A 25,846-nucleotide genomic window follows, 5' to 3' on the forward strand; every position below is an offset into this window, starting at 1 on the left:
TGGTGGAGCCGCTGCGCTCCCCGCCGTCCGCGCAGTCTGGCCTCGCATGGGGCCACTCCGCTTAGCGCTGAAGCTTTACAAAATATTAATAATAAAGAAAGCGAGAAAGAAAAAAAGAAAGCCTTCATTCCCCAACTCCCAAATCAATTTTTCAAAGGGGTGGGGCAGAAGGATTCGTTTCGAAGGTGACCCAAACTTCTGCAAAAGGCCAGCGGGCTCTCGGCCTGGCTGGGGCGCCGGGGACCCGCGCTCCAGGCCAGGCGCGGAGCGGGGCGCAAGCTGGGGGCGCGGGGAGCCCTCCCGCGGGGGGTGGGGGGGCGGCGACGGCACTATTTGACGTGGAGCCGCCGGCTCATCCCGGCGCAGGGATACGAGGCGCACCAATGAGTTCAAATGTCAGGAAGTTTGAGGAGGGGTGAGGCGGCTCCCGGCCGTAGTATCCCTCCGCCGCCTGCCCCAGCTCTAAACCCAGCGGCTCCTCGGGCGCACCATGGCACTGGAGTAGTGCGGGGAGCGCGCCTGGAGCCCCGCGGCCCGCTGCGCCCCGCCCGGGACCCCGCTGCGCCGCCCGCGCCCCCCCAGCCCGCGGGGCCGCCCCTGCACCCCCGCCCCCTCCCCCGCCCGCCGCCTCCGCCGCCGCCGCCGCCGCCGTCGTCTCCTCCCCGCGGCTCCGTCTGCCGCCGCCGCCGCAGCCCGGCTCCGGGGCTGACAAGCAGGTGACAGAGGAGCCGGCGCGCGTGGCTGCGAGTGCCCGGGAGAACGCGGCGCGGACTGCAGCCGCCCGGGCCCGCCCGCACGACGCCGGGGCCCGGGGCCAGCGCGTCGGCGCTCCACGCTCGCCGGGGGCGGCCGGTGGCCCCAGCCGCAGCCCCAACCCCGCGGGGGCCGCGCCTCCCCGGCTCCGGGGCCGCGGCGGCGGCGAGCGGGCAGGCGGGCGGGCCGGCGAGCACCCTGGCCGGCGGGGCCCGCGGCGCGCCCCGCGTCCCATGGATATAGCAACAGGTCCCGAGTCGCTGGAGAGGTGCTTCCCCCGCGGGCAGACGGACTGCGCCAAGATGCTGGACGGCATCAAGATGGAGGAGCACGCCCTGCGCCCCGGGCCCGCCACTCTGGGGGTGCTGCTGGGTGAGTGCGGGGTCAGAACGCCCGAGTGGTCATGGGCGGGGGACAGGGGCATCCTCCCGAGGTGGACACAGGCGTCTAGACCAACGGAATAAGGAAATGTTTTGCAGGACATGGGGGTGCGGGGGACACAGACTAGACTCCTGCAGTGATCGCTAGAGGGGCAACAGGCACCCCTAAACAGGCATGCTGGAGGGACAGAGATTTGCAGGAGCACCACCTAGGAGGAGGGAGGCCAGGACAGCTCCAGCTGCCACCCACCATCCTCACTGGGCCTTGGTGCTGGAGCTGCCACTCCCGAGGGGGCAGGAGGCGGACGGCAAGGGTGATGGAAGACCCACGTAGTCACCTTAGCAAGCTTGGGAGTGGTGCCAGGCTGCTTGATGGAAGGCGCCTCTAAAAGAAAAATGTCCCTTGGGCCACCTGGGTTTTGGGGAGATTGGGGGCAGAAGACCATGAATGCCACCGTGGGGCGTGTCAGCCAGCAAGCGCCCCAACCTCACTTCGCCTGCCTCGGTCCCAGCCGGCTACCCCGCGCCTTGCCGGGTTCTCGCATGTAGTAACACCAAGCGCTGGATCTCCGGAGGAAGGGAGAGTTGCAGCGCCGAGCCAAGGCTCGAGACCCGCGGCCTCTCCGCGAGGGAGTCCGCGGGCTGGGACGAACCAGCGGAGGCTGCCCGGCCCCCGGTGCGGCGGCCGGGGGAGCGCAGGCGGCGGGCGGCGCTCCCGGGTTGCCTTCGCGCTTGGGGCCCTGGCTGTGGGCACCGCGCGGCCGGGACGCCAGGCTGGTCGGCGCTGACGGCCCGGCTCTTGCCCTGTGCGCTGCAGGCTCCGACTGCCCGCATCCCGCCGTCTGCGAGGGCTGCCAGCGGCCCATCTCCGACCGCTTCCTGATGCGAGTCAACGAATCGTCCTGGCACGAGGAGTGTTTGCAGTGCGCGGCGTGTCAGCAAGCCCTTACCACCAGCTGCTACTTCCGGGATCGGAAACTGTACTGCAAACAAGACTACCAACAGTAAGCGCCTCTCGTCCTCCTCCTTCCCCGCCGCCGCCCGGCACTCGAGCCCGGCCGCCCCCACTGCCAGGCCAGGCCCGTGTCAGCCCAACTGCTGGCTCTGCGCGCCGCTGGGCCCGTCAGCTCCGAGGGCTGCGCAGGCTGCGCGTCTCCCGGCAGGGACGAACGGTCCCAGCCTGGCCGCCACTGGTGGGGTGGCCGGGAGCTTGCGGCGGTCCCTAGTTGCCATCTTTTGTCCGGAAACCTGTACTGGTTGGGGTACAGGACAAAGCCCTTGGCCAACTAGGGGATACCATCCCTCCGTCCAGGGACAGGGCCTGACCCCACCAAGGCCTAAATTGGGGACCAAGAATTGATTTCCAAACGAAAACAGTGCTTTAGGGAGCCAGGCCTTGGCGGTATGCTTCCCAAAAGTAGGGTTTTATGGGGGGTTCGGATTCCTGGAGCAAGCAAGTGGAGTTGAGAAGGGGGGGTGCTGAACTCCCCGAGCAGCTGGGGATGCCTCCTTCCTACCTTGCTGCCTGTTGTACTTTTAGTCCCTGATAGAAAAGGGTGTCCATTCTCTTCAAACCGTTCCATGCGGGAATTTTTCACTTAAAATTCCTGCTGGCTGAAGAAGCTGTCTGGGAAGAGGACCTCAAGAGGTGGCAAACCACAATCTGGGGCTCCTGGAAGGTCGGGGATGGGGGGGGGGGCAGATGGTGAAGGACTGCCCAAGTCAGCCTTCCCCAGCAGGCCTTCTTTCTTGCAGAGTGTTTGTGTTGGAGAAGGGGGTGGTCTGCTCTGCCCTGGCATAGCCTAAGCCTCGGGGTTGAGTCCAGAGACTATGGGTTGAGCCCTACCTACTGACTTTTGTTTTTAGCTGAGACTATGGATTTGGCTTGCAAGGTGCTGGGACAGTTAAGAGTAAAAGCAGGCTTTTTCTTTTGACCCTCTGGTTTTTGTGCCTGGCAGTGTGATTAGGAGGGAGGCAGAGAGGAGCAACAGACGAAAAGGGGGTGTGGGGATCCCCAGGGAGGCATTGTGGAGACCACTGTGGGTGCCTTCGAGAACTTTCTAGTGAGACCTGGAAGACCCTTTTAGATGGGCGTGCAGGGTGGGTAGGCTCTCAGATGGTTCGGGGCTCAGAAGGGGCTGTGTGTGCCCAAGCTTCCAGGAAAAGGTTAGGCTAACCAATGCCTGTGATGATTGCAGCCTCCCTAGCTGCCCAAGGACTGTTCCTAATTCCAGGCCCCGATGGGAAGTGGAGCGGCTGGGGTGCCCCTTCTCCATCTCTCTAGCTGCTTGGCTGAGACCTAGAAATAGCGGGCTGCAAGCCAGAGCCCTGAAGAAGGTATTAGGTTCTTACTGTGAAAGGTTCTGGCTGAGTCCCACAGCAGTGCCTAACCTGGCTGTGCTCCCCTGGTCTGGAGGTCCAAGAGGACCTGCTCTTTGCACCTTGCTCTTCTTGTCCACTGGGGGCTCTGCCGACAGGAATTGGGGTACATTTCAGAGAGGCAACTTTTTTTTGCTGATCCTAGAGTTCAGCCGAGACCTCTCTCTCTCTCTCTCTCTCTGTCTGGAGCACCCCAAATCAGGCACATTGCCGTTGGTCGGGTTTGTGCTGTGCCTGGACTGATAGGATTCCAGTTCCGGGAGAAAGTGTGGCCGCCAGTCAGCTCTACCACAGGCAGGCATAGACCAGCACAAATAAAATGGGGAAAGTAGTTTGAGGTGGATATGGTTGGGGGCTTTGGTCTGGGCGAGGGGCAGGGCTCACCAGCCTCCAGCCTACCCATGTCCTGCTGGCCTGCACCTCTTCCTACCTGACCCTTAGCTCAGCTCTGGCAGTGCTTCTTCCAGCTTCGCCACCGGCCTGGATGACTCAACATGTGGGGGCAGGAGGCCGAGGAAACTGGAAATGGCCCTCCAAGGCATTTGTGCAGATTTGGGGGATTTTTTTTTTTTTAAACATACTGGAAGGACCCTTTCCAGCCTCTTATACATATCTGCCAGGTCTCTTCCGCTCCCCCTCAATCCTTTATGGAGCTTGTGTCTAAAACAAGGAGATGATGCCCCCTGGTTTTTCGGAGCACAGAACTCTAAAGTCACAAGATTTGAGCAGGATGTTCCCTTAGAGCAGAGCGGTCCTCCTCCTAATTTTACGAAACAATTAAACAGTTGCAATGGCTTTGTTGAAAGTATATTTGTTTAAAAAAGAAACAAGGCGCCGGAGAGCTGGATGCTTCAATGCAGTCGGGATGTGTTTGCGGGGGAATTTTGGTGCTGGGCGAACCGCAGGTCCGGAGTTCCGAGCCTGGGTCCAGCTAGGCGGCAGCCTCCAGGCGGGCATTATTCACGCCCCTCACGGTGCCCTCCTCCTCCCTCGCCCCCTCTTTCTTCCAATAAGGCCAATTAGGTATCTGCACTAGGCCGGCCAGTTGGGGGCTGAGGAGGGGTTGTTATCAAGACAATCCCGTGGACAAATACCCCGGGCGGGTCTCGCCTCAGCGTTTCTCAGGGAGAGCCAGTGCAGCGAGGCAGGCAGGGGCTCACTGGGGAAGCGATGTTCTTTGCACAATAAAAGTGTGTTTCACGATTTATTTTTTTCCTTTGAGGATCGCAGATGCGTATTTATTGCATCTGTGCGTGAATGCTTTTAAGAGAGAATCCAGGCAAGGGGGCGCAGAAACGTGCCTTCTCGATTTTGTGCAGCCTGTGTGTCAGCGGTATAGGGAAATTAACACACCATCCCCCGCCCCCCAGTAACTTTTGAAAAATATGTCCTCGCCCGGTGAGGAGCTGCGGGGTTCGGTCCTTAGAAAGAGGTTGCTATTTTTATTAAGCGTCTCTTCTTCCTTTCGATTTGTTTTCAAGATCCGGGACACCCAGAAGCGCAACGTTATTTTACGCACCACGGGGGTGATTAATTGACGTTCGGGCACATTTAATACTATTTGCTAAAATGCACCCGCACGTCCTGGACGGATGCAACAGAGCGCGCGGGCCACGGCATTTGGGCAATTTCACGCGTAACTCGAAAAGTTTTACTTTTTCTCCGTACGTGTTTCCTGGAGGGCTCTTTCTTTAAAAGGGGGGGGGGGGCATCGGATCGTTTTGCGCCCGAGGCTCTGGCCCCTCGGCAGCCGGAGCTCCTTCTCCGACAGAAAACCAGGTTAGAAGCCGGGAGGAAACGGGGCCTCCAAACGCAAAATCACGGACACCTCTCTCTCCTTCCTCCTCCTGAGAACACATGAAAAAAAAAATTTTTTTTTAATGACAACATAATGCCCCCCCGCGCCCCATTTTTTTTTCTTGGTGGCTTTGGCCAAGTAGAATTATGTAAGTCCCCTTTCTTGCCGTCTGTCGCTCGTCTGGAAAGCGTTTCTATCCTGAGGAGGTGGCGAATTCCTGGAGGAGGCTCCGGAAGGGGGGAGGGTCGGTGGGAGAGTCCAAAAATCTGTCACAAAATGGAGTCTAATCGCTTGTAAGACAGCTCCCAGGCCGGGCGACCCGAGATTCGTTGGTGTGCGAGCGGGAGCCTGCGCGCGCGCCGGAGGACGCGGCGCTCCTGCTCGGGCCACGCTCCCACCTCGGCGTCCTGGGCTGGCGGCGCCCTTCCGCCGGCCGGGCCTGCCCGGGCGGCCTCGCCTCTCGGCACGCAGAGTTACAGGGCTCCGCTGAGCCTGCGAGGGTCCCCTTGGGCTCCCCTGCCCAGGTAGGATGCGCCCACCCGCGGAAGGGGGAGCAGCGAGACTTGGAGTTTCAGAAAAAACTGAGTCCTGGGGTGGGTTGTTTTGTTTTGTTTTGTTTTGTTTTTTGGTAAATCCACCCCAGCTGGCTGCAGCTACAGTGGCCCAACCTGGCTCTTCCCAGCGCATTCCTCTCCTTGGAAGTGTTTACACCGGGAAAGGCCTTCCAGGGAGGCTCACCTCTCCTCAGAGCCCCAGCACTGGCACAGTAGGGGTGTGGCACAGCCCAGGGAGAGCAAAGTCAGGCTCCAGCCTTTTCTGCCTGCTCTTTCTCCCAGCTTGGAAGGACTCCTATAGGCCTTACTGCGGGGTGCCAGTTACCAGCAGCACCTCCTCTACCAGTAGGCATCCCAGCTGGCATGGCCCCCATGCATCTAACCCGGAGCGGCAGACATCCCGGCCCACACCCTGAGGTAGAGGGCCTGTCCTGGAAATGGGTCTGCTCGGAAGGCAAAGCCAGCGCTTTGCCTTATAAAAAGGCCTCCGTAGTGTCCTTCCTGGGGCTTCAAGGGCCGAAGGGCTCACCGTGTCAGCCCGAGTGTGGGGACCCTCTGGCCCTTGGGAAAGCACCCCCCCCCCACTTAACCCCCCCCCCCACCAGCACCCTGATTGCAGGTAGAAGAGTAAGCAAAGGGCTTCCTGAAGCTGCGGTCATCTGCTGCTGAACGGAGGCATTATTCATAGCTGACTCCTGGCTCACCCTGTATTCCCCAGGCTCTGGGCTAACGCAGCCTAATTTATTTGCAGGATTTTTCTTGAGTAGGAGAAGAAGGCTGTGAGGATTTCCTCTGGGGTATGTGACTGTCGACCCTCAGCTCCCTCCCGTCCTGCCCCTTGGAGCCAGGCTTAGGGCCACACAGTCCTGGCATCTACCTGAGCCGCTTCTGTAAAATGGGGACATATCCACCTGGGAGAAAGGATTCTAATAAGGATTCGAGATAACATGCCCCAAAGGACCTGGCATCTTGCCTGGCATGTTGTTAATACTCTGGAAATTATTGTTGTCGCTATTATCACCATCAGTGTGGCAAGAATGTCTTGTCGCCGAAGACATACCAAACTGCCTCTGTGTTCCGTGCCAGAGAAAGGTGCAGCTGGCATGGTAGGCTTGCCGTGAACCTCTCTGTGCAGGGAAGATGAGGAGCACCCCTGGGAAAATCGCTCCCTTTGCCTGAGTGGGGCACTGTGAGGGCCAACACTCCTTCAGTGATGAAAAGAACTCTAGGTTCTGAGACAGAACTGGATTCACCTCCCAGCCCCACCATTCAGCAGCCGTGTGATCTTAGCCAAGTGACGATCTGTCTCTGAGCCCCAGGTTCTCCATCAGCAAATTAGGAGTGATGATACAACATCCCGGGGTGGTTGGAAGGATAGCACGAGGTATCTGGTGAGGCTGCAGTAAGTGTTCCAGACTCCATGGGATCCAATATCGTCCTCACGACCTCCAGAGAGGCAGAAAAACTGATTGTAGAGATCAGGACAAATGCCACCTGTGCATGATCGGGAAGGGCAGGTATCAGGATGAGCCTGGTGTTCTGGCCTGTTTCTCTTTGGGGCAGGGGTGCGTGAGAGGGAGTGGAAGTTGGTCCAGAGTGAAGATCTTTCCACTGGGGAGCAACTGGAATCTCTAGAGTCTGAGTACAGCTTGGAAAATCCTACACAAAAGTATAATTTCATATTTGGAAAACCCTTCGTGCTTACTGTTTTTTTGTGATTCAAATGGTGGGGGGTGGTGCTGACATCTCTGAGGATGAGGGGGAGATTCAGAAGGGGGGGGAGGGGGAACGTGAGGGGAAGAGATCTAGGGATCTGTACCTTTCTCAGAAGATGAGGTGTAAAAGGTAGAGAAACACCAGCTCAGGTGGTCAGAATGATCCTCCAGCCCACAGAGGTCTGTTCTGTCCATGATGGGCTGGCAGTTCTTTCCCAGGGAATTTCCTCTGTCCTGTGGCCATGAGGGTTTTAAAACAGAATGGGGGGGGGGGGAGTCCCAGTCCTACTTTGGCGTTAGTTAGGCTGAGGACTGGAGGATACACTCAGCGACATGAGTTATAACTTCCAATTCGTTGGACACCGCAATCAGGCCTCAGCTTCAAGGGAGGGAGGAAGAAAGGGATGGTCCACTCATCCAAGGAGCCCGTGTGAGCTGTCAGTCAGTTGGGGGTGCAGGAGGACCCAAAACTCTTGGCTTTCTGGCTGACCCAGGCCTCTCCATCTCCCAGATTCTGTGCTGATGGCAGCAGAGAGCAAAACCAAAATTATATATATTTATTGCTACTGCAGTCAGAAGTGGGGAGGCGGTGGTAGTGAGGGGAGGGTAAGGCTGAAAACCATATTTGAAAAAGTTGATTCACGAAGGCAGAGGAAGCAAAGTGGCAGACGTTTGCCATTTCATCGACCGGCTGGTGTTCTCCATTCATGTCATAAATGTCTCCTGTCATTTGAAGCCAAAAGCAACATGATTTGGTTCCCCCGTGGCCTATAGGGTTTTTCTCTTTTTTTTGCAGTAAATGTTTATTTGTTAATAATATACTTTAAACAGCCTAGCCTTGACCTCAAGTCTCCCGAAGCATCCATCTTCTCTCAGAAAAATCTTTCAAGGTTTGTGTAATTTTGGGGGGAAGGTGTAACTGACGGGGCAGTGAAGGGCCTGTGTTTGCTTTAACTACTGCTGCCTTGTGGAGTAGTGGGGTATAAGGGGCCACTGTGCTCCGAATGGCAACTTTCTTGGGTTTCAGGCCTGGCTGACAGCACTTCCTCACTGCCCTTTACCTTTGCTTCGCCTGATCAGAACAAATAAATTTCTGCGAGGGCCCTTCCTTTGTTATTCCCGGGGCAATATTGTATCCATTTCTGTTTGGCTTCTTGACTGGCAGCCACTGGACCTGCCCTGTCAACCCTGGGGCCCTGAAGGGGGGTTGTGGGGAGTACAGGGGTCCGGGGGATATGTGAGTACATGGGGCGGGGGGGGGGGGGGGGGTTTGTCTCCATCGGGAGCCTGGCTCAGACTGGCCCCCGGACCGAGTGTGCTGGCTGATGGCAGAGCACCTGGCTGGCCCTGCACTTGGTGAACTGGGGGAAGTGTTGCTGAAGGAAAAACCTAGTTCCTGGAGTTTGGTTCCAGAAGAAACAAAGATGTTTGCTTCCTGGCGGCCCGTGCTTAAGAGGTTTCCCTGGGAACTGTGAGGTGGCTGCCAGCCGGGGAGGGTTCTGAGGGCTGCTGGGAGCAACAGAGGTGCCCACCGGGGCTGGCAGGCGTGAGGAGACCCCCGAGCTGCCAGCTAGATGCAGAAAGCTGAGATAGCATGCTGGACCGCCGGATGCCCAGGATTCCCCTTACCCCAACCCCCGGACATCTCTGTTGGGTGCTGGCGAAGCAGTGACGGGAGAGAAGCAGGAGCCGTGGGTCAGGACAAGCTGGGTGTGACTGCTCTTCCCCCTTCTCCCACCTCCTGGTTTCCTCCGGGACTCCGTGACTGTTGTCATGTGATTCCTGAATCGCCATAGTTACGGGCTGTCGGGGTCTGGGCGCCCGCCCAGGCCTGGAGCTGCCCGAGCCTGTGGAGATGGAGAGGACCAAGGTGCTCTGGGAGCCACCTCCTGAGAATGGAGAGCCTCCTGGGTGGGGCACATTTTCTCACACTTTCTCAAAGGAAAGTACAAAATTGCAAGTCCAGGTCGGGGATCCAGAATGTCTCTGGTTCTTGTGACACAAGCCAAAGACCTTTAGGTAAGGCTCTTCTTGAGCCTCAGTTTCCTCCTCTGTGAAACAGGGGTGATAATTACAATCTCACAGGATAAAGGGAATCAACCTCTGGGGATAAAGTGAAACAAACCCAAAGGTGCCAGCCTGCATTGGGCACTCAGTCAATGTATATTTTCTTCCTGCCTGCCTGCCTGCCTGGGAAGTGAGCTGGAGACGCCCTGCCTGGCAGGAATGCATTGTCTGCCTTTCAGAGCAGGCCCAGAGAGTGTAGCCTCCTAAACAGGCCTCCCAGAGTGGCCTAGCCCACCCTCCTCCTGCTCCTTACCCAGGTCTGTGGCCTGTGGTTTGAATTTTTCCCTTGAAAAGGTAATGGGACAGGTCTGGCTGTCAGAAACTGGTCCTTGGAGGCAGGCAGGCAGGCAGCAGCCTCTGGATGACTCCCCATTGCTACTGAGGCACATAGGTCCTCCTGCCTTTAGCCAGCCTACTCTTGAACATGGCCAGTGTAGCTGTGAACTCCCAGGAGCAGAGCCTTCTTGACCTCAGAGGGACAGGCTGAAGTAGTACATCTAGAAAGAAAAGGAACGGACATTTCTTGAGTGCTGCGATGTGTACTGACCTTTATTGCTCTAGGTCCCTGGATAGGTGAGAAAACCGAGGTGGAGAGAGTTGTAACTTCTCTCAGGTCCAGAGTTTCTCTGTAGCACAATTTTCCCAGGTGGGTCTAACTCCCAAAGCTGATGGCATCCCTAAGTCCTCAAGTTCTACTCTCCCTGAAGCCCCAGATTCTGCTCTGGGCAACTGTGATTCTCCTTAGAGCACCCAGCCTGAAAGGTGTGGGGGTGGGGGCGGTTACTGCCGCAGGGTTGGAAGGGCTTGGGGTTGGGGGTCACTGCCCTCTTCGCACTAGAATGTCCGTGTAGGGCCAGCCCTTGCCAGAGAAGGAAAAAGGTTAGAATAACTGCCTTTCCCCGGTGGTGAGCTTCCTTCCCCGCCAGAGGCGCGCACGGGCGGGGCGGCTTCCCGAGGTCTCCACCCGTGCCCTCCTCCAGGCCCACCTCTTGGAGGGTTCCTGCCCCTCGTTCTTCTCATTCCCCAAGTCGGGCAGCGCGGTGCACAAGCTCCTAGGCTCTGGGGCTCCTCAGCTGAGCCGCGGGCGCCAGCAGCGGTTGATGAATTTCGGTGTCACCAGGGGTTTAGCCCGGATTTGGGAACCGCGCGCTCTAATACGCGCACACGGTCCTGCCCTTTCTAAAGCGCAGCCCTTTCACCCAGCCGCTGATTTATGAAGGAATCCGATCCTGGGACGGGCTGGGCTGGAGCCGGGAACCCGGGCCCCTGCTGCAACCTTCGGACTCCTTCGTGTTTCGGGGGCCCTTGGTGGCTCCCGGTGCTTTCCTAGGCTGGACTTGGGGCGCCGTGCCGGGTGGGGTCTTCCACAATCCAGGAGGAGCGAGTCCTCTCGGAGCCACTTAAACCCGCTGGAAGGGAGAGAGGCCGGTGGAGAGAGTTTGCATTTTCTTTCGGATTTGAGCAAAGCCCTCGCCCCTCCCCAAGCCCTCCCGCCGACCCCCTCGGGCAGGCCCAAAAGCAGCGGGTTCGGGAGGTTTGTTTATCGAGAGCACAGAAAATTGAAAAAAGAATCTAAGACCTTTCTCCCGCCTGAGAAATGTGCAAAGTCCCTCAGCTCCTGGAGGCAGCGAGGCGACCCCAAACGCAGAGTTCCCGATACAGACGCTCCGGCCGAGCCCAGCCCCCTCCCTCCTGCGCCCTGGCCTTCGTGCGCGGCGGGAGGGCAGAGGTTTTTCAGATTTGGTTTGTAGGGGGGAAATGTGGTTGTATCAATCCACAAATATTTACTCTTAACAGACTTGTATCTGTGGAGATTTCGAACAAAGACAGTTTAGGGGGATTACAAAAACCCTAAACCCCGTTTTTCTCTCGGACTTGGTGCTTTAAATGCCAATTACAGGCGAGCCATATCCAACAGCAACGGGAAGAGGGGGGAAGGGTCGGGAGGGGTTGGGGGGTGAGTCCAGCCATTAAATGTAACTTTTCATTATGAAAAGGATTTCGCTGGTTTTATCTTCTAATAAGATTATGTCACGAACACAAGTACCTAGGTTGGTGCTGAGTGACAGGGCTCTGTCTGTTTAATCAGAGGCTGCGCCGCTCTAACCGCGGGGCCCTTTGTCCGACGGAGTGAACGACGGAAACTTGCCGTCCTAATCCCCTTATTCATGTCAAGCAGAGAAAAGAAGCCGAGCACCTTACAACCGTGTGCCCTCCACCCCTTCCGAGGGCTGCGGGAGGAGGGGAGCTCCGGCCTGTCGCCCCTGGGGCGACTTTCGTTTCCGAGGGCACTTGGGTCTCCCAAGCCGGCCAGGCGTTGCAATTGGGGTGGGGGAAGGGGTTGCTTTTTGGGAGCCTCAATTGTCAGCTTCTGGAAAATGGGGGCAACGGCGCCACGACCAGAGGATGCCGATTGGGAGGGGGGAGACTTTTTGCCTCCACTGACGGAAAGCACGGGCCACTCTGTCCCCTCTTCCCAGGAAAGGTGGCGCTGGGGGGTGCACACCCACCATCCCCATGAAAGCGGGATTGACAAGAAGGGAGAGGCCGAATGGAGATGCCAGGCTGGGGTCCTGCGCGGGGCGGATTTCGTTGGATCCCTGGGACTGAAGTCGAGACGCTCTTAACTCCTGCGAGAGTATCCGGGGTTGACCATTCCCGGCTGCTCGCTCGGCCCCTTTCTTCTGAGGGCGAATTCCTTTGTTCGACCCCCGCGGAAACCCGCTTCTCCGCCGGGCCCGTGGCGCCTTTATTCTCGCCACCGCTGCTGCCGCCACCCCTGTCCCACAGTGTACAGACCTTTCCTGTGCCCCCCACCCCCACCCCCGGCCCCGGCCGCACAGACCCAGTCGGGTGTGCCGACCGGCCCCCTCGACGTCTCTGCCTTGCCCCGACCGGGCTGCCTGCTCCGACAACTAGAACTCCAGTCCGCACAGCGGGCGCCACGGGGCGCGGACTTTAGCCGCCGGCATCCACCTCCGGGCACAGTCGGAAGCTGCAGGCGTCGGAGAAACTGCCCGGGCGTGGTTCCGGGTCGCTGCACCGGCTGAAAAAACCAAAAGCAAAACCAACACCCCGCAAACGAAACCTGTGTGCTCCCGGGGCTCCGCTCTGCACCCCTCCAGAGGACCAGGCCGGCTACCTCCTGGCCAGTTTTCTAGCATCTCAGATCGAAGGCCCCAGAGTCGATGGAGCTGGAGAGGAGACTTTGGAGGAATTTGTCTCTAACATACCCAGCTCCTTGGCCTCCTTTTAAAGCTCTTAGTCTGTGCTCTGGGGCAGTCACGCAAGGACCCCAGTGTGCCCTGGGAGCTCTCTGGAGACGCCTGACTGCTCACAGTCTCCTCCCTCCCGAGCCCAGGCTCCGGTGCGGGAGGATCAGGCTGAAAGCAGGGTGTCACCTCGTAAAAGCGACAGGCAAGGGCTGTTTTATGGGGAGGGAGAAGGGGCAGGAAGTGATGCTTCCATCTCTGGCCGCGCAGGGATGGAGAGCCACGGAGGAGAGAGTAGTATCTGGGCAGGGGACCAAGGGGACAGGGCAGGGTCAGAGACAGTGGGGTCTGTGACCATTAAGCATGGGGACTGACAGACCCGGGAGCTGGGACCTCACCTCCTGAGGGTTCCCTCCCGAAGCCCTCTCTGCAATCCCGTGCTCAGCCATCAGCTCCGGCCCTTCCTCCCGAGCTGGGGCGGGGGAGACACTTTCTCCCTCGAAACACTTGATACCAACTTTGGTTTTTTGGCAAGAAAAATAAGCCTTGTTTGGAAAGGGGGGGTGGTCGAGTGAGCGAGGGAAGGAGCGAGCCGGCGGCAGAGCAAACTTTGCGGATTAGGTTTCAGCGCCTCCACCCCACCCCCAGCCCCTCGGCGGTGATTTGTGTGCGGGGGTCTGTGACCCTACGAGGCATCAAACGGCCCGCGGGAACCGGCCGAGTTCAGAGGGACAGTGGGCAGAGGGGCGGCCTAAGACAACGCAGATGGTTCATATCAGCCCGGCCTGGCCGAGCCCTGGGCCCGCCGGCCTGGGCTGCTAGGCAGGGAAGACGCCTGGGGTATTCCGGGGAGACCAGTGCCTGAGCTTTAACAGGGGGCCAGAAACGCGGCAGTCAATGCTCAGCCGATCCCAGCTGAAAGGAGGTGAGGGCCCGGTGACAGAGTTCCTCCACTAGGTGGTCCTGACCCCACCCAGCTTAGGAGGAGCCTGACCCTCCGTGTCTACCCTGAGTAGCCTCTGGTCCAGAAAGGAGACCCTCCAGCCTCTGCCCTGCAGGCAGCTGGGGCTCAGCCAGGTCATAGTACCCCTCTTCCAGGGACCCCTAGTGACCTTCTTCTCAGGGATGTGCCCTACCCCTAGCCTGCCTGCTGTAAGGGAAGTGGGAGACCCCTACCTCCCTCTTTCATTCATTCATTCATTCATTCATTCATTCTACCACTGTGGTAGAATGCCCTTCCCTTCTCCGCCCACTTGAGCCCTTCTGCCTGGCCTGGCTAACTCTGAGGGACTCCTTTCTTCCTCCTAGCCCCAGGGGAAAGCTAAGAAGGAGGCTCATTCCTACTTAACCCAGGGCTCTGCTTGGTTAGGCTGGGAGGGGCTCTTGTGTCTGAGACTGCTGCCCCCTCTCCCGAGAGCTGGAGACTGGCTGGCTGTCGACACAAACAGGCCCAGGCTTCCCTGCCCTGTTTCAAGGGCCTGGCTTTCTCTGCCACCTCCAAGAGCCCTCCTCAGTGACCACAGAGTGGGCACACCAGGAACATACCCACCACCCATACCTTGCACTGCTTTAGCATGTGCCAGATGAAGAGCTCTTCAGGATCCTTGTAGAAAGGGGAAAACTGAGGCCCAGGTGTGGCTAGTATTTGCCTCAAAGCTGACACAGTTGTGGCACAATGGGGGACGGGAACCCCAGTCTGCCCACTGCCAAGTTAGGGGGTCTGTGTGGCAACTCCACAATTCTTTCTAGAACCCTCTGCCAGACTCTGGCTTTGCCACAGGCTTACTCTTTTTTCCCTAGTCTGAGGTCACTGGGAGGGGAAGGCCCTTCAACCCTGGTTCCTGAGGGGGGTAACAGGCATGTCTCCATGATGGAATGAGTTGGGAAGCTTTCTGGATAGCAGAATTTGGGAATTTTATCTTCTAAATTGGGACATGCAGGGACAAGAACCAGGTGAGCACAGTGCCACATCCCACCATCCATTCCTCTGTCCTTCTAGTGTCTGACTTCCAGACACCCTGGGCTCAGCCCTTCCTCTCTAAAGTGGGTCACGGGGAGGCCAGCAGCCTGGCCAGGGCCAGAGAGGGCCAGTGGGCTGCCAGGACCCCTCGGGGTTCTGTCTCCCAGGGTCCCTGCCTCAGGGGAGCAACTGGCTGGGTCATCTGTACACGGAAGACACATCTGTACTGCACATGTTGAAGGCTGAGCAGAGGACATGTGGTTTGGGATGTGTTATCTTAATCATATTTATTAGCCAATCCTGAAATTTAAAAAAAAAAAAAAGAGTTTGATATTGTCAGCATTGGGAAAAGATCCCCAAATCTACACGGCGACGGACAAGCAGAGGCTGCCAGCAACAGCCAGGTTTCTTTCAGCTGGGATCAGGACACAGCTTTGGAAGTTCTTTGGGTTGTTCTAGTGTGATGGAATCTCTGTGCTGTGAAACAACACTTACTGCTTTCATTTTCCCAAGCAGAGATCTGAAGCAAAATTAATTACCCCGCCTTGACTGATAGTTGCTCTGTTGGAGTATGGTTCTAATCCTTATTAACATTCTCTAAAGTCAGGCATGAAATATGACTTTTACACCACACTCTTTGGCATATGTTTTTCTTTTCCAGGATATTTTTCAGGCTATCTCCAAGCCTCACTGCTGTTCATTATTTTTGCCATAGGTCTAAAAGTTGCCAGCCCCAAAGCCAGTCCCGCACAGAGCACAGCCAAGGGGGTAGGGAGAGGGAGCGACATCTCTACTCGACTGGCTTCTGATTATTGAGCTTTGAATGTTTTCCTCCATCATGTTTTTTATTAAAAACTCCAGCATATTTACGCTTGATGGTGTCTTCAATTAGGTTAAAAAAAAAAAAAAAAAGCAGGGGGTTCCCCTTTCTATAGCAGTATGTAAAGAAAATAGTTGTTATGACCGCAAAATTACCGTCCAAAGCTGGTTCTAGTAAAGCTGGCCCTGCTTTGACAAGCCCAGCAGGCTGGAAGCTTTTTTCTGAGTGTTCCAGCTGCTGGGGAAACAGACCAGAGAGGAAGCCCACAGAAGCCTCCGTTCTGCAGGATACTCGGGCGGCCTCGCAGGAGCTAACACTTCCCGAGTTTCTGAGCTGCAGAAGGGGGCCCGGCTGCAGGGGGCTTGCTGATGGGCAGGCCTGGCCCAGAGAGCACACAACAGCAGCAGCGGCAATAATAACCACAGCTGATGCTCGTTGAGTGCTCATGGTTTGTCAGGCACCGCTCTAAGCACTTCACAATTTTTTAAATGTTTTTTTTTAATGTTTATTTATTTTTGAGAGGGAGAGGCAGAGCGCAAGAGGTAGAGGGGCAGAGAGAGGGAGACACAGAATCCGAAGCAGGGTCCACACCGTCAGCACAGAGCCCGATGCCGGGCTCGAACCCACCAATCCCGAGATCTTGACCTGAGCAGAAGTCGGATGCTTAACCGACTTGAGCCACCCAGGCATCCCCAGCACTTCACAGGTTTTAAAGGCGCTGTGACATGGATGTTGTGATTATTTACTTAGATGAGAAGCAGAGGCACAGAGAAGTTGAGTGACTTGCCCAAGGGCACACAGCTAGTAAGTGGAACCAGAGTTGGGGCCCAGGCATTCTGTCAGGAGAAAACTTCCAGCAATCCTTTAAGAGGGTAGATTTTAGCCCCTTTCTGGGTTCGGGGTCCTGTGGTGGCCAGGCACCAGAGCTGAATGTTATTTGTTGAATGAATGCCTCATAATTCATGGCCAGTGTTTATTGCACACTGCCTATGGGTTTGATGGGAATTATCTCATTGAATTTTCTCACTGCCCTGGGGCAGGCATTATTAGTATCATTTCCCATTTTGCAGCATTGAAACTTGACCTGAGACGTGCCCTGATTTCCCCAAGGTCACATAGCTTAAGATAGCAATGATAAGAGCTACCATCTATTGGGCACATGTTTGGCTAGGCTCGGGGCTAAGCCCTTGGCACTCCAGATCACAGTGAGTGCTCCCAAAAGGACCATTGTTTACCTAGGTTTCCAGGTGACAGAACTGGGGCTCAGAGAGGTAAAGCCACACACCCAGAGTCACACAGCTAGTGGGGGGACAGCACGGAGCTGTCATCTGTAGGTGGGAAGACTTGTCCTCTTGAGGACTTCTCAGCCTCAGCCTGGGAGCGGGGGTGGTGGTGGGGAGCACCTGAACCTTCTCCGTGGCTCTCGCTTGGGCCGAACAAGGAACAACTATCCTGACAGCAGGTGGGCATACTTTGGCATTGAGGGGATGAGTGTGCCTGTGGCTACTTGGCACGAGGCAGCCTCCCCTCCTAACCCTGTTTTATAGGTAGGGAAACCAAAGCACAGAGAACTTAAGTGACTTGCCCTGGGTCACACAGCTAGCGAGCAGCTGATGGGAATCACGCTCAGGTGTTCTGGCTTGGGGTGTTGTTTCTCAGACTGAATCATCATCTCTATCGTCAGCATTGTCAGCATCATGCATGACCGTCCCCAAGTGCCTTCTGAGTGCTTTGCAAATACACAGTGACAGCAGGGAAGTTCAGAGAGGGACCGAGATTCCCCCCCCCCCCCCCCCCGCCCCCAATTGCATACTGCTGGTATGTGTCCTACTCAGGACAGGGCACAGGGAAGCAGACCCAACCCTTAGACGGGAGTTCACCAGCCCTCACAGGGCCACCTTTACCCCTGCCCTGCGGGTACAGCAGCTCAGGGCAGGCGCTGTCTGCCCTTTGAAGGGGACAGCGCCTCAGTGTGTCACTTTGAACTGCAAAGGGGCCTGTGGTGAGGGCTTGGCCCCCTCCCACAGGCCCCTGCCCGCCCACCCGTCCAGGTCTGGTTCCAGTCGGCAGGCCTGGAGCCGGAGGGGCGGGCAGGGCGGCGGCCCCCCTGTGGGATGTCAGCCTGATAAGTGAGCAGCGGCAGACCCCTGAAGGAGGATGGAGCTGGCCGCCCACTGGTCCTGCCGTCCCACGTGGCAAGAGTTCAAGCCCGTCACCAAAGTGCCAGCCTCCCACAGACATGCCCTCGTGGCTGCAGAGAAACATCTCCCTGAATGTGGAAGATTTAAATTAAAATAACAGTAATGATAGCAACGATAGTAATAACAAGAACTTGTAAATGGAAACAACTTGCCCTGGGGCGTAGGGAGTACCATGGAACCAAGCCTGTGCTCTACTTGGTGAGTGCTCATGGCAGGGGGTCACGAGGGGTGTTGGATAAGAGACTGGTGCATCTCTGAGCAGCTAATTACCAGAAACCCAGCTGGGGAACTTGGAGTTGCTCAGCCAGGTTCTGGCTAAGCTAGGCTAGGAAGGGGTAGGCCCACCCTGTCCTCAGAGAGCCCCTGGGCGAAGCAGGTGGGGGGAGGGGGCACAGTTAAATAGAAATCAAGCTGGCTCAGTCCCCATGCCTGGAATACGCTGACCTCTTTTCTGATTTTGTGGCCCAAGAACTGATCGCTTGGGAGGCCAAGATTCTTAGCCAGGTAGACAGAGAAAAGATGCCGGTTCTTTGGAACCTCAGGGTTCAGAGTTTGATCTGGCTGTGTGACCCTGGGTTTGATGCTTTACCTCTCTGTGCCACACTTCTCTCAAAGGCTGTTGACGACCAACAACAGCCTCAGGGCAATGATGGAATTGAAAAGAGAAAGCAGATGCAATGTCTTCAGATTAGGTATTTGGTTCTTGCTGATGTTGTGGATGCTCCTGTAGTCCTTTGTGTTGGGCCTGAGCCTGTGTCTGGCTTTGGTTACATGTGCCAGGCAGAACCTTTGCTAGAGTTCTGTGTTTGAGCCATGCCTTGGCCAGGACAGGGCACGATACCTCATAGGTGCTTGCTTAGTATTGAAAGAAAAGTGTAGAGAAATAGCTGAGGGGTTCAACTGGCTGGGCTAGACACCAGGTTCAGCCTCTGTCTAGCTGGGCAACCCTTTGCAAGTTCCTCGGCCTCTCTGAGCCTCTGTTCCCTCTTGGTAAAACAGAGGTACTCAAAGAACCTAGCTTCTAGGGTTGTCCTGAGGATTAAATGAAACGGTGCATGAACAAGGGCCATACCAGTCGCTGTGAGCTGTTGTTGTTAGCGGGAAGGGCAGTGGGTAGGGATCTGGTTAATAACACAGACCAGCAAGAATCTGTGCTGGGTTTCCCTGGGCAGGTGTCTGTGAGATGGGAGGTGGGAGCTGAGAGGATTTGGGAGGGGATTCCAGGTAGGGGCACAGGAAGCAGGAATATTAGGGGTTAAATTGGTGGGCTGAGAAAGTGGGCTGGGACAGTGATGCTGGCTGGAGAGGCTGCCTAGGGGCTGCTGGGATACAGGGTTGCAGAGGGGGGCAGGGGCTGGTAGCTACGCAACAGGGTTTGTCTTTTATCCTGTGGGCAGAAGGGAGCCATCGAAGATTATTGTACAGGTGGGTGACAGGCCAGGAGAGGCACTTTATGGAACTGAAAGTGGCAGCACATGTGTGGGATTGGGGACTGGAGACTGGCAGGAGGGTCCTCCTGCTGCCTCCTCAGAGGTGGGGGCAGTGGAGGGGCTGGGAGGGGACAGGCTCAAGGCAATGTCAGGAAGCAGTTCTCTGAGCGTTGAGGGGAGGGGATGGTGCAAAAGGAGAGTCCAAGAGACCTGGGGATTGGAGCTGGGGTGACTGGCTAAGGCCTTGGGGTCCTGAGCACTCTGGGCTGGTCCCAGCAAAGGTGATCCCCTTGGCTGGATGGTTGACAGGTCTCATTTCATGGGCATGAGACCTGTGCAGTCCCAGAGGACTGCACACTCAGGAGGGCCCTGTGCTTCGTTTAATACTCTGCTGTTGCCCTCTTGAAATTCTTAATATGGTCTGAACAAGTACCCTGCATTTTCATTTTGTGCTGGGCCCTGCAAATCATGTAGCCATCTCCAGTCCCTGAGTCTCTGGCTCTGGGCCTGGGCTTGGAATGGAGGCCTGGGTGCCTTAAGCTAGAACCAGGCCTGCTGGGCTAAGGAGACCTCCCCCCTCTACCATTGGCCTGAGGCTTGTTCTCAAGTGGCTTCTTTCTCCTGGCTCTCAGCTTGGCCTTCCAGGACTTCCTCAGTCAGGCCCTGCCTCCTTGTCCTCTGTGCTCAGACGCCAGCTCATCTGCTGTTCCCCACACGCTCAGACATTCGTCCACGTCTGGGTCTTATTCAGGCCGTGGCAGTTGTGCAGGATGTATTCGCAGGATGCCATCATCCTTTCTTCTGGAAAAGTCTTCTTCCTCTGAAGTTTGGCATAAGAGTCATCAGTTTCATGAAATCTCTCTGGTTCTGTATTCCCCCACTACACACCCCTCCCAGCCTGAGTCTGTCTTGCAATGCTTATTAAACATGCAGATTCCTAGCTCTGTGGAAGGACTCAAACTCTTAGGGTGAAGCCTATGAATCATCATTCCTAGCTGCCCCCCTCCAGGGGTATCTGTGTACACTGAGGTCTGAGAACTTCTGCCCAGGGTACACCCAGGACTGGAACAGGCCCTCGTACTTGGTCGGTGCTCGGCATGCACGTACTGAATGAATGAATGAGCTGTGGTTGTCTCTCTGTCGGTCTTGACACACGCAGCCTTCCTGCAGCCTGGCACTTTGTCTGGCATGGAGTGGCATCAGGGGGAGGGGGGAGGTTACTGGATGGATGGCAGGATTACAGCATGCGTGGACTGTGGCTGGACCAGGATTCTTCACTCCCTGAACCCTGAGGATGTAGGGGTTGGGCTGTCTACGATGGGGGCCAGAATGGGTTGGGATGGGGGGCAAAATTAGTACCCTCTGGGAGGCAGGAAGTGGGCAAAGGTCGTGGGGGTCACCGGCACATTTTCCCTCCAGCGCTTCCCCTCATTCCCTCTGCTCCTAAAGGGCTGCCTGCTCCCAATGTGGCCCTCCCTGCACACAATTACAACAGCATGATGGAAGTAAAGGGTTTTATTTTTTACTTCTTTGTACTGTGTAGGCCCTGAGTTAAGGACTGGAATGATCTCATTAAGCCCATACAGGTCGGCCAGGCAGGCTCTGTTATTATCCCCGTTTCAGAGATGTGGAAAGTGAGGCACAGAAAGGGAAATCAGCTGTCCAAGGTCACATAGCTTAGCTCGACCATTCCCCTCCCTGGCCTCCGAGATGCTTATCCTCCCGTGGCTCCTGCTCACAATGCCGCAGGTAAGTAAGTGTTCAATATGTGCTGAAGGCAGGGAGGGAGGGAAGAAGGAAGCCCAGCCCACCCATGCAACCATGGTGGTCCTTGGAGAAGGACCCCTTCTCCAAGCAGTGTTGGGCTGCCACTGAGAGGCCAAAGTGAACAGGACTGTCACAGCCCTGTGTGTCTGGGGATGAAGAGCAGGTAGGGGACCTCAGAGGAGAAGCTGCTGACCCTGGCAGAATGGACTGTGAAGGGGCATCCAGAAAGTTCCATGGTGGAGTCCAGGAATGCCTCCTTGCCCAGTGGTGATGGAGTTCTGTCGAGAAGCCTAGATGAGCCAGTCTCCGAAGGTGGCGTTCCAGAGTTATGTGTGGAGCCCCCTGCATGTTGGGTCCCTTGCGGGCATTAGGGAGGCCTGGGGAACAAGGTGGATTGGGCCTTACCCTTGGAGCTCATGATGAAGGGGGCAGGCGGTGTGGAGGAGACGCAACCACATGGGCCCCGGGGTGCTGAGCTGCATGGGGTCTAGCCAAGGGAAGACAGATGCCAGGAGCAGGCACCTAGTAGGGGCTCAGGGACTATCCCCATCACAATCTCCAGTTGCCTACCTACTGTGGCAGTCCCTTGTTCATCAGCACCCCAGAGTGCGGGCTCATCCCACCCTAATGCCATGTCTGTGAGCTGCTGTCTTGGATGAGTCCCTTGACCTCTCTGATTCTCAGTTTCCTCATCTGTAAAATGGGTACAACTATTTCTCCTCTCCAGGTCATTGGAAGGATTACCGGTAGGAGGGTGTAAAGCATTTAGCACAAAGCCCGTTGTTCAGAATGCAGAGAGAAAGCAAGGGAAAGAAATGTGTCCTATACAGCTATCGTTACTGTAGCAGTCATTAGTATTTTTGTTATTGAAAAGAATTCTAACAGAATAAACCCTAGGAAGGCCAGTCGACCCCCTCTGGGCCTCCACAGCCTGACTTGCCCCCTTCTCTCCCCTCTCACCCACCTCCTTGGAGCCAGCCCCCACCTCTGCCCCCTCCTCCACCCACTTTACAGGGAGCAGGGAACGGAGGTGATGCAGCTGGTCCTATCTTGCTGGAGCTCTAGCCTCACAGTGAACAGAAGCAGGGAAAGGCAGGAGTGGTGAGGATAATCCTGTGGGTGGAGGGCTGTGATGGAGGGAAGAGTCTTAGGGAGGGCTTCCTGGAGGAAGGGGTAATGAAGGCTGCCTGGGAAGGCAGAAAAGCTTCCACCAGGTAGGGCATGTTTGGACAGAGTTGGGGAAGGTGAGATCAGGAGGGTGTAGACTAGGCCCAGAGACATGGAAGACAGTGGCCTGCTCAGAAGAACAGTATTCCCTCCCCTCCCAGCTCTGGCCCCGGATCTACTCTCCTCAGGTCACTGCAGTTCAGCAGACTTATTCAGAGTCCTGGCACCTGCTACATGCCAGGCTCTGGCTAAGCTTGTCACACGCACCGCACCGTGTGAAGCCCCATGACAAGCCTGAGAGGTAGATGTGATAATCATTCCCATTTACAGGTAACGAGACTGAGGCTCAGAAGTGGGAGGCAACTTGCCCAAGGCCACACAGCACATCACAGCCAGGTCTGACTGTAGCCCCGGCCCCTCTCCAGTGCCCCCACACTCCCCTTCCAGGCAACTGCTTGTCACCCACTAGCCCATTGCCCACATGTCACATGGGGAGCGGGCAGAGCATCCTGGGGCTCACACACAGGCAAGAGGGATGGACTGCTGGGGCCTGGGGAGACTGGGCACGCATACAAAGAGGAGGTGGGTGTGAGAAGATTTTGAAAACCATTTGTAATGGGAGGAGATGCTGTGGCCAGGATGCTCCAGGCTTAGAGGCTGACGAGCCCAGCAGTCCTAGTAATTCTCTACACGTGACTGGTGACAAAACGCAGTCACACCCATGACCTTGGAGGTTCAAAGGAATAAGTGTGTAATTCAGAGGCTGGTGGTCCCAAACTTGCTTCTGTCACTTTCTGCCACTTAACCTCGATTTCTTCACCTATAAATTGGGCGGCCTAAAAACCCAAATCAAGATTGCCAGCAAATGAAGAAATGGAAGCTGCCATTTGTTATTTTTGCTATCACTGTTATTAAAGTCTAATGAGATTGTGTCTGAGGACACTGGAGCACAGAGAGGCTCCTCTGAGGTCACTCAGCTGGGAAGTGGCAGGTTTAGACTCAGGCCCCACTGCTCAGGGGCTGAATCATTTGGTGTCGTGGGCTGCTGCCTCCTAGGGGGAAGGAGGGGAGAGCCCGAGGCCTGATCTGAACCCAGGGAGTCTGAGCCAGAGCCTGCCCTGTGGGCTGCCAGCTCTTCAATGGTGGACAGTGGGGGCAGCCTGATGACGGCCGCAGGAGTCTCTGGGTGTCCTTCTTGCCAGAACTTTCTCCAGCACTCCTTTCACCCCCCCAGCCCTTCTCAGGCCTCGGTCTCACATAGAAGCTAGGATCACACTTGGGGGTTCCTCCCTTCTTTCTGGTGTTTACTGTGAGACCACTGTGTCCTTATCTCAGGTACTAAGGACACAAGTCAGACAAGCCCTGTCCCCAAAGCACTCCGTGTCCAGAGAGGCATGTGCCTGGCAGTATTTGGTAAAGGCTCTGATGGAGGAAGCATGGAGCATTGTAGACCCCAGGAACGGGGCCCCTCTCCCAGACTGAGTGGCATGGAGGAGGACTTCCTGGAGGAAGAGCTGTTCACGCTGAGGACAGAGGGATTATCCCGGGGAAAAGGGAGTGGAGCAGCTTTTGGGCAGAGGGACCGGCATGTGCAAGGCCTGGAAGTGGGCTGTGGGGGGTGCGAGGAGAGGTCAGATCATACAGGGCCTTGAAGGCTGTGCTGGGGAGTCTGGCCTTTATTCTAGAGGCCACTGGAAGCCATGGAAAGATTCTAAGGAGGAGACTGTTAAGGTCAGTTTCGAGCATGAAATTCACTTAGCTGGGCAGATTGCAGGGGAAGCAGGACAGGACCAGAGAGGAAGGACCAGGACACTGCAAGGCCATGTTGAGGTGTGTGCATCCGAGGGCAGATATCTATAAGTACATGCGTATCGGGGGTGGGTGCATGCGTATCGGGGGTGGGTGTCAACAGACCTGAGCTCTGCGAGGGCCCAGCCAATGTGGGGACTCGGTGAATATGTATGGGTCTCATGTCAGTGCTCACCAGGCGTCCATGTCTGTGTCTCTGTGTGAGCACGTGAGCACGCATCTTTGTGTGTGTCCATCAGTGATGGTGCTGTGTCCCTATGTGCCTCTGTGTTTTCAAGGGTGTGTGTGTGTGTGTGTGTGTGTGTGTGTGTGTGTGCATGCGCGCACACGTGTGCACACGGCAAGGTACGAGATGACAGCTCTCTGTCCACAGCTGTGCTGCCCAGGAGAAGCCCAGGGAGCCTTGGGCAAGAGGGCAGGAAGCTGCTGGCCTCAGCTGGACCAGCCCAATCTGGTGTAGATACCACCTGGTCCTGACACCCCATCCACAGCCGGAGGCTGCCATCCCAGCCTCTGCCTAGCTTTCGTGCCATGCTGTCAGGGGGTTATCACTGCTGTAAATCGTCCCCAACACTTTAATCGCCGCGGTACCTGCCCAGCTCACTGCGGCTGAGCTGATGGCAGGCGGGTGGTCGGCACAGCGCTGTGGAACAGGCAGCATCTGGAGAGGCAGGTTTGGCGCCTCCTTGGGGGACCATGGCTCATCCTCGTGCATTTGAATGCCAGTGCAGACGTTAGAGGGCTGGTGGTGGGGAGGGACGGTGCCTGTGTCCGTGCGTGTGTCCCTGCGTGTGCTGCTGCGTGCCTGGGCGTGCTGCACTGTGGGTGCGTCTTTGTCCACACAGCGTCCCCCGTGCCTAAGACAGAGTGCACCTGCTTGTCAGTGAGTTTGTGTCTCGGCGCACACGCATGTTTGTACCTGTCTGCCTGGATCTGTGCGTGTCAGCGTGGGAAGGCATGCTACGTGTGTGTGGACATGGGGTTGGGTAGGACGAATGCAGCTGCACATGGCTCTCCCTGGACTGTGACGTCTGTGGCCACAGCTCCAAGAACCCAGCAGGAATTTCCTCTCACCTTTCTTGGAGCGGTAGATGGAGGGTGGGGTGGCATGGAGGATGGCTGCTCTGGGGTGGGGCGGCAGCAGGCAGGCCAGCCCCCTCCCCATTCTCTCTCAGAGGTAGGAGCAGGCGACAGCTGCTCCCCTCCCCTCCCTGTCCCTCCCTTCCCCTCTTCCCTTCTCTACCCCGTCCTCTTCCTCCTCTCTGTCTTCCAAGGTGCTGGGCCCAGGCTTAGTTTTAAGGCCAAAGGTGTGTATACTTGGGATGCTGTCCCCCCCAGCTTGTATCCAGACCCTGGGAGGAGACAGACACTCCCCCTCCTCTTCCGTGACCGCTACGAAGGGGGTCTACTTCGGGCCTGTGGTCCAGGAGCCTCACCAGGGTGCCCAGGCTGGGGTCTCAGGGCCTGAAAGCTCAGGGAGAGGGGCCAAGAGGGAACATTGCTGGGTCAGGGGGCAGGTTCCTGGAAGCCCGAGGAGGCCACAGCCCAGGTGAGCCCCTGCTGGTGTCCCTGGCAGGTGGGTCAGGACAGGTGTGCTCCAGTGGGTGTGCCCCGGCTGGTACGACCTCACAGGTGTGCCCCAACCCACAGCCCCCAACAGGTGTGCCAGTGTTTCTGGGAGGAATGAACAGAGCTGGCTCGCTGGGCCCAACAGGGGTGAGTGGCTGGGCCTCCAGGGTTTCTGAGGGCTCCCTGCAGACTGCACTCACCCCCCAGCCCGGAGGCCAGTGCCCTCCCGCCACCACTGCTGCCCTGCCAGGGGGCCCTGCCACCC

General features: G+C 56.9%; 1 protein-coding gene across 2 annotated transcripts in view; it reads left to right on the forward strand.

Annotated features, from left to right (window-relative positions):
• Positions 1-749: 749 nt before the first annotated feature.
• Positions 750-25,846, forward strand: part of LMX1B (LIM homeobox transcription factor 1 beta) — an 80,603-nt gene continuing 55,506 nt past the window's right edge. Inside the window, exons 1-2 of one of the 2 annotated variants that reach the window (XM_086684037.1) lie at positions 750-1,125; positions 1,951-2,137. In XM_086684037.1, the coding sequence (XP_086540163.1) occupies positions 987-1,125; positions 1,951-2,137 (326 nt within the window). In that variant the 5' untranslated portion in view covers positions 750-986. The remainder of the gene's footprint in view (positions 1,126-1,950; positions 2,138-25,846) is intronic. The other variant, XM_086684038.1, reaches the window with a different exon arrangement.

The sequence above is a fragment of the Puma concolor genome, chromosome D4 (genome assembly GCF_028749965.1).
Source record: "Puma concolor isolate L17-30 chromosome D4, mPumCon1.1.hap2, whole genome shotgun sequence".
NCBI classification, from domain to species: domain Eukaryota; kingdom Metazoa; phylum Chordata; class Mammalia; order Carnivora; family Felidae; genus Puma; species Puma concolor.